We start from the raw sequence: 8668 nt of genomic DNA, 5'->3' as shown, positions 1-8668 counted from the left end.
TTTCCTCGCCATCGAGTCAGGGACAGATGCTTATAGATGTGGCGTTTCTTACACAGACACACACACACACACCTGTCAACCGGGATATTTGTTACTCTCTCTCTCTCTCTCTCTCTCTCTCTCTCTCTCTCTCTCTCTCTCTCTCTCTCTTAATACTGTACTCATTCATGTAATGTTTACCCACACTACTGGTCCTCTGTCTGTGTGTGTGTGTGTGTGTGTGTGTGTGTGTGTGTGTGTCCTAAGTAACTCAAGAATGGGTTTGCGGACTTACACCAAACTTGAGAGGTTTGATCAACGATTTACAAGGTCCACGTGATAAAATTTTGGTGCAAATCGTGACAAAATTCATCCTGTCTTGTTAACGATTCGTGGTGAGGTTTAGCATTGGCTAGGATGATGTTTAATTACTTATGCTTTAGTACTAACTGCTGCCTTTATCTCTAAGCACACACACACACACACACACACACACACACACACACACACACACACACACACACACACACACACACACACACACGCGCGCGCGCGCGCGCGCGTAGCTACCATGAACACCATTTTTACATTAACTTTTTAATTGAATGGATTATTTTGAGTGACACCTCGATGAAGCAGACTTTTCACACTGCCCTGCAATATTCATCCCAATCCAGCCTGTGATGGCTATTAACGCGGACTCAGGGATCGACAAATACCTTCTGCCAGCGATCCTGACACAACTTATAATTTTTACCATGTGTGTTAAAACGCTGCCAGTCGTTTCTATCAAATGTACACAATTTTTCCGCCAATGGCAACTCACGGAATACCCAATTGAGGTGTAGTATAGAGTGACGCGGGAGAAGGTAAGGCAAAGGCTTCATTTTTTTTTACAAATTCGTGTCGGCTTATTTCTTTGTGTGCTGCAATAAACATAAGATATGGTGAAACAGTAGCAGGAGGGCGGGTTGATCGTCCTGTGTTTGTGTTTCATTCAAAAATTTATTTTTTGCCAAGTTCGCCCTTATGAAAGAGTGTTTTGGTCAGTGACAAAGTTTGCTTTTATTTCAACTCAAGTGATTGTGTCCTTGAGTGTTTCCCTAGATTCGCTGTCAACAATACTTCCCTGCGTCACGTCGGCTCATAAAACTGTAGTTAAGCTTTTTATGGTGGCTTAATATAGCTCGGTAGAACATATGCACCTGACAACACTCTAGGATTTGGGAAATTGTCTTCAAGAATATTATGTTGCTATCCAGGTACCGTGTAGAACGAACACCGCGTCATTTCTGTTTACTATTGAAATTAATAATAAGATTTACATACACTTACAAACACCGTGACAAGCAGACATATTGACAAAGTTAGCCTCCAATCACTCGCATCGTATTTCTGTATAAAATTAAGATATTCCGGATAAAATACTTCCATTTTCACAAAACTCTTCGATATGTTCCAAGGAATTACTTTACTTCGTTACTTACAAAGATAAAAGACATTTTCCTCCCCTTAGAGTCTGGTGAATAGTAAAATTTTCCGTAATCAAAATACCATGGTAATAAAAACCCAGTGAATGGCTCCTCGTCCGGAACAAGGCCAGATTGCCTCACACCCCTGGCGGCTACTCATCGTCAGGTTATTGCACGTACCAGTTGTCCCCGCCGTCCTATATCTAATGCTTTTTATTTCTGTTATCTATGGCTCTCAGTTCCTAAACTCTCTCACTTTGCATAGTTTATTGTTCACGATAAATACTCTTAAATGATAACATAAATCAAAAGGTCTTTATGGAACTCCTATTTTAGATAAGATTATTTTGTCACCTAGAGCTTTATGTAATATCATGTAGGGTCGTCTGTAGTGTCTTGAAGCTTTACACATGATCCAGGAGCTTTATATAAGATCATGTAAGGTCGTCTCTGGTGTCTTAAAGCCTTATACATGATCCAAGAGCTTTATATAATATCCTGTAGGGTCGTCTCTGGTGTCTTAAAGTTTTATAAATGATCCAGGAGCTTTATATAATTAGTTTAGTCTCCTTGAATCTACTCTGTCTCTCACGCATTCCCTCTCCTAAGATCCAGAAGACGAAGATACATTCCTCGAAAACTAGTTCAGTGTTTTTATGGCTCAACAGTGTGTGTGTGTGTGTGTGTGTGTGTGTGTGTGTGTGTTTACGTTGCTTCGCTGGAGGTCAAAGGGAGATTCCTCGAATTATTTATTGCCCCAACTATGCCATGGTTGCCGACGATTACATTACCTTTCGTGATTTCACACACACACACACACACACACACACACACACACACACACACACACACACACACACACACACAGCTTATCTCACGTGGTTAAACACCCTAACCTAACCTAATCTGTGTGAGGGGGGGGGGGTAGTCTTCGTTTATTTCTAGAAGATAAATTAACAATAATGATGACCAACACGCCAACAGCATCTGGGGCAACACATAAGAGGCCAAAATACCCATAAAAGAACTCACTGCTTTATAAAATGAGTTACTGGTTTTATAATAAACATACATACCAACTTAAGCTATTTTCCAATCACTAGTAACGTGATAACTGTCCACACTATTACGAGGAGCTTCTCTGTCACTTGAGTTTGTTTACAAATATTTGGGTCTGACACTGACGACATGGTCAGTGGACTTGTTAATGCTATTAAACTTACTTTTTAATGGCTTTATATTATTATAAATTACTTTTGATTACCTAAAGTTTATTTAACAGAGTCATATACTGTATATCCGTGTTAGAAATATTAATGGGTGTTGGTGGCGCTGTGAGTAGTGGTATTGTTTGTATCTCTCACCATTGTGTCTTGGGTTCGAGTCCTAACACCAGACAGAGGTGGGACTGAGAAAGCATGTCCAGTGACACTACCATTTACAGGTGTCCTGTACTAACACCAATAAAAATCATGGCAAAGTAACAAAACAAGGGACCAACTGCCTGAACAGCTCGTAAACTGATGAATGGTGAATTAAATACTAATGAATCAGTCAATCAATCAGTACGAAAATGCCATGTTTTTTATCAACAACTCATTATGATATTTCTATACGAATTCAAAAGACAATTCTTAGTTAGGTCAATGTGGCAAATGATGTAGATCACTTTGCTATTGTGTACGTAGTGTTTATTCATAGTAGTATAGTTACTCATACAACTTTCGTTTTCTCTTATAAAAATCATAGTTTTTTATGGGTAACTAATGTAATATGGTTATAAAGTTCAGGAAAAGTTTGAATGCATATGAATGTGTAAATCCATGGTTCACAACTCTGTTACGCACTGTTGACAAGTGCTGGGCATGTACTGGTTACTGAATGTACCTGTACCTGCTCCAGTGTCTAGTCTAGTCTTGAAAGAGCTCACATTCGGTGCCGTCACAACACTCTGTGGCAGATTATCCCGAGAGTTTATAATTCTCACTCCAAAAGGTTCGCCCTCAAAGTTTTCTGGACTTGTGGCTTCTTCAGCCTTGAGCTGTGACCCTTTACTAACCATTAATTAGAGCGGTTAGTCTGATCTTTGTTACTTTGTTATGAACTTTATTGTCCAGTCTTAGTACAGCAGGAAATCGAAGTGGGAAAGGTGGAATATCAGAAGTGTTGTTTCTTTACCTTAGGCCAAGAACCATAAATATTTACCAGTTGGAAAAGGAGAGACGTTACCACTTCCTTTTATAAAGGAGTTCTTCCTGTGTCGGATAAATTTTTAATAATTCAGAGAAGAAATAAGGTAGTAAACAGACACATTTTGCATATTGGCAGCTTAAGTTAAAGTTTTATTGTCTCTAATTACATTATTTATGTATTTATTATTATTTATTATTGGTAATGCTACATACCATGATTTAGTGGTAACATACTGCATGACTACTGCAACTACTTCCTCTACTTCATATTATTATTTGTCTGCTTGCTTGTAACCTCAATTTGCCAGTCTACCAGTGCCTGTCATGTGCTTGTGATCCAGATTATATACTGTACAGTATATTCGTAAACCAATATACCATATTAATTACTAAGTATCTACCATTATGTCATCATATTGTATAGTACAGTTACAGTGTTGGTCAGGTGTAGTGTGTCACCAGTTGGTGAGAGAATTAGTAAGTCTACCGTAAAATATCATAAACAATATTAATAACTACATACAATTAAAAGTTAATGTTGGGTCTATTTTAACAACAAGAATACACTTTGTTTATTACTGTGCCCATAATTAAACCTGGCCTTAATGGGAGTCTCACGTGAAAGGAGTTTCTTCCTGAAGTTGTGGCTCTTGAGGAGTAGTCTAAGGAACTCACTAGTCGTTGATGGTTAAAGGAAACCACTGATAGTTTTCAGCTGATAAATAGATAAGACTCAACGAATCATATAAGTTGGGGTCGAGGCGTTGCTGGACTTATCATATCGCCAGTTCGTAGTCTTGGACTTCCCAGGGACACCAAAGCCCCGTCAGGAGATGAAGGTCCTAGAGGTACTGCCTGAAACTGAACCAGTAGACGGCGTTGAGGAGGGCGAAGGAGAGGGGGAAGAGGTACCGTGAGACGCGATCTACCATCAGCGCCCGACCTCGACGGATTTGCGCTGGCGACGGACCAGCTGGCTTGGGCGGTTCTCCCAACAGGAACCGTCTGCTCTCCTGTAGAAGGACTCCAGGTCAAGTATGGAAATATTCAAAACAATTAGCTAAAAATATCCTGATAGTATTGTGGGAATATTTATGGTAATATGAAAATACTTGTGGTTATATGAAGGAAAATTTGTCGTTATATGGTGGGAATATTCCAGATTTCATAATTTCATGGTGAAATACTTTTTTAAATTAAGAAAATTTTTAATTCAATGTTTGTGATATAGGCGAGAGAACGAGTTTGTGTGGACATTTCTGTTCATAGTTTCATCAATTTCCCAACGTTAGGTTAATTTATGCTAGTTTTGGTTAGGTTAAGTCATATTCGTTTAGGTGAGGTTATATTAAGTTAGGTTAGGTTAGGTTTAGTTTGGTGCTCGTGCCCACCTTGATGGCCAGGTCGGTGGGTTTACTGGGTTTGGTTAGGTTAGGTTAGATGCTCACCTTGATGGCCAGTTCGGTGGCTTTACTGGGTTTGGGCTCCGGTTTAGCTGGCCCCTTGGCTGCCTCGCCTGATCCGTCACCCAGGATGATGTTCACTACCGCGTACTCGATTAACGCCATGAACACAAAGCTGCCGAGAGTAGAGTGTGTCACTAAAAGCATTAAATGTAGGGGTGGGCATAGTGTAAAGTGCTATAAATACCTGATCAATCTGAACTTTATATTACCAGTGAATTATGTAGCAAAGGTGATCAAGAATCGGTAAACAACATTATAAAGTGAATACGGAAATAGACTATAGGAACAACACACGTGAACTTACACTGTGCAGGAGGACATGAAAATATCGATGGTCTTGATGTAGGACACAGGCGGTAAGGAGGCCTGCGATTTCGCTTGTTGAGTGAAGAGTGTCAGTAGTGATGTCACTCCCAGCGTCACTCGTGCTGGCGCGATTTCTGGCTTGATCCAAAAGGATACCCACTGTCCAGGAGGAATACAACCTATTAACACTAGTTTCTTAACAATTATAATGAGCAATTGCGATACTATATAAAGGTGAGCGTGACTTTCGTTCTGTATAATATCATAGTTCACCTGTATTGCTCAAAGGTAAAGAAATCTTGCTTGTGAGAGATAGGAAGAGTGTGGCTTTACTGGCATTGATTGTAACTGAGCTGTGGACTCCAGATTGGTGTTCAGTAAACTTATAGTATTTAAGCAATCTACAGGGAGGTTCGGCTGACCATGGCCAATAGAACTTGTTGTCTAGTTTGACATTATAGCCAGAGGAATGTTTTGCTCTTAGAGGGAGTGGAGCCGAGGTCTTTAATAAGGAATGTTATGCGCGAGATCCACCATTGATTTATTTTTTTCCGGGTGCTAACTGTTCACAACAATATACTGTAGATGCAGTGTTTGAGAGTCTCTCAGTTTATTGTTGAACACTGTCAAAATTATACGTGTTAAGTGGTAGTAACTGTTGCATGTACTGTACTTTAACTTCCAGATAGTGAAACAAATGATTTAAGCATTGCAGACAAATGATATATATATATATATATATATATATATATATATATATATATATATATATATATATATATATATATATATATATATATATATATATATATATATATCTCTCTCTCTCTCTCTCTCTCGCTCTCTCTGCCTCTCGCCTCTCTCTCTCTCACAGGTACTTACAGACATAATAACAATAAGACAGGTGGGGATGTAGGTGTGAAAGACGTAGTAGCCTAGACGTCTCTTTAGCCTAAACACCACCTCCAGACACGTGAAGTTGCCTGCCAAGTAGAAGTACGTCCAGGTAGTGCCAGCGCCCAGGTAGTGCCAGCGTCCAGGTGATGCCAGTGTCCAAGTAGTGCCAGTGTCCAATTAGTGCCAGTGTCCAGTTAGTGCCAGTGTCCAGGAAGTGCCAGTGTCCAGTTAGTGCCAGTGTCCAGGTGGTAGAAGAAAGACAAAACACTATTAGCAGTCGATGAGCGATTACTTATTTCGCAATAGCAATAAAATTAAGGGCCAAAGTCTTTTTCTTTCACCGCAGACTAAACAGTAGAATCAGATAATAAGAATTTCATTCACTTTTATCTTGTCAGTTCAGAATGATAAATATAACCATGAAATATATCGTTATAATAAAATATAATCACATTACTATTTAAACCTTCATTCACCTAAGGAAGTATTGACTAATATACTGTTGCATCATAGGTTCTACAGTTACAATGCTCCATACAGCTACATAAGTCACAGTGTCTTGTGTCACCTGGGTTAATCTTGAGTGCTTTTTATGAGCTACACCTTTATTGTGTAGTGTTTCACATGTGCTACCCACAGTGTCTCATAGGTGCTATTAGAGTGTGTTATTTTGGCTTTAGTTCCATGGTACAGTACAGTACAGTATATGTTATCTCATGCGGGCTACACCTACAATATTTCACGTTTGTATTACAGGTACTTCGAATGTCTAACATGGGCTGTACCCCAAAAATTCATATTTTCTATGTCTACAGTTTTTCATAAATGTCACGTAACTTGGGCTGACTGGCGTGTACTACAGTGTCTTAACTGTCTTGCATCAGGAGAGTGTGTTTATATGAGCTTCATGTAAAGGGTATTCCTGGATTGTGTAGTATGAACTAAATCTGCAATGTTTTAAGTGTACTACACATATGAAGTACTCACCCGTGGAATACACTTGAGTACAGTCTGAAGTGTAATTCATGATGATGTCTTGTTGAGGCAGTTCAATGCTCTCGTCTACTGCAAGAGGAACATCCGTGTCCCACTCAAACACCAGCTCTTCCGTGGTGTGGGACACTGTAGAGAAAGAGTGGGCGAGTGAGTGGGATACTGCGTAGAACAGAGTGAGTGAAGCATTATACAGACATAGTGAGTGATTTAGTGAGTGGGACACTGCGAGACAAGTGAGTAGGACGCCGCGCCGCCGTGGGTGGCTCACTGTTAGGAGACAAAGTGGGTTAATAGTACAGTATTAGAGAGAGTGAAGGGGACACTGTAGGGAACAGGTGAGTGAGTGGGACACTGATGAAAATAGACTGGGTAAGTGGGATAGTGTAGTGGCTAAAGCTGGTGAGTGGGCGAGTTGGTCGAACCTTTTAGAACAACCAATGCGTGTTGGACTGTTGGCTACCGAGTAGGTGAGTGGTTTATGACATACAGGTGTTATATTGTCACACCTGTAGTATCGTCACAGGTGTTATATTGTCACACCTGTAGTATCGTCACAGGTGTTATATCAGCATATCACCACAGCTTTTGTATCGCCACTGGTGTTTAAGCCTTTGTAGGGCAGGTATTTTATTCAGCAGAGAGGCATCACTGCCCTACAAAAGGTTAAACATCACAAGTGTTATATCACAGGCGTATTATCAGGGCTGGTGCAGTATTACAGCGGAACATTTCAGTCAGTGTAACATCATAGTTGATGTTAAGTCACAACTGGTGTAACTTAACATGTAATGTAATATTATGTGTGATGGTATAACATCACACATAACGCAACATTACAGGTGATGTTACATTACAGTTGGAGTACATTCACAAGGTGGTGTAACATCACAGGTAGCACACAGGTGTAGGTGTACTTACAGCTCTCCATCTGTAGTTTACACTCCTGGGTGTCGTGAGGGTAGATGGCGAAGTTCATGGCGCACGACAGCTTCAGCGTTAGCCTGTGAGACACATTACAGTGATGAAGTTTTGATTTTAATAAATATATCCATATATCACAATATTCAAGCATAACATACACTGCCGCTAAAGTTGCTGTGTTGAATGTTTGGGTATACTCGTATATGTGTGCATCTGTACTTGAATTTGACGCATTATCCAGCAGAATGGCTTTTTCTATAACTCTCTGTCCCATGTGTACCTGCCTTTGTATTCCCCCTCTCACTCGCCTGCCCTCTCGCCCCACACCAACTCCCCTCTCACTCCCCTGCCCTCTCACTCACCTGCCCTCTTACTCCACACTAACGCCTCTCTCACTCCCCTGCCCTCTCACTCCACACTAACTCTCCTCTCACCCACC

At 40.3% G+C, this 8668-nt stretch overlaps 1 protein-coding gene across 3 annotated transcripts in view; it reads right to left on the bottom strand.

Annotated features, from left to right (window-relative positions):
- Nucleotides 1-3769: 3769 nt before the first annotated feature.
- LOC121864084 (glycine receptor subunit alpha-2-like) overlaps nt 3770-8668 on the bottom strand; it is a 15676-nt gene continuing 10777 nt past the window's right edge. For 2 of the 3 annotated variants that reach the window (XM_042362992.1, XM_042362993.1), the window contains exons 6-11: nt 8227-8309; nt 7300-7434; nt 6298-6398; nt 5414-5574; nt 5092-5221; nt 3770-4656 (exon numbers count right to left, since the gene is read on the bottom strand). In XM_042362992.1, the coding sequence (XP_042218926.1) occupies nt 4486-4656; nt 5092-5221; nt 5414-5574; nt 6298-6398; nt 7300-7434; nt 8227-8309 (781 nt within the window). In that variant the 3' untranslated portion in view covers nt 3770-4485. The remainder of the gene's footprint in view (nt 4657-5091; nt 5222-5413; nt 5575-6297; nt 6399-7299; nt 7435-8226; nt 8310-8668) is intronic. The other variant, XM_042362994.1, reaches the window with a different exon arrangement.

The sequence above is a fragment of the Homarus americanus genome, unplaced genomic scaffold (genome assembly GCF_018991925.1).
Source record: "Homarus americanus isolate GMGI-L3 unplaced genomic scaffold, GMGI_Hamer_2.0 scaffold55047, whole genome shotgun sequence".
NCBI lineage: Eukaryota > Metazoa > Arthropoda > Malacostraca > Decapoda > Nephropidae > Homarus > Homarus americanus.
The sequence above is the reverse complement of the archived record's forward strand: the minus strand, read 5'-3'. Positions and strand labels throughout refer to the sequence as shown.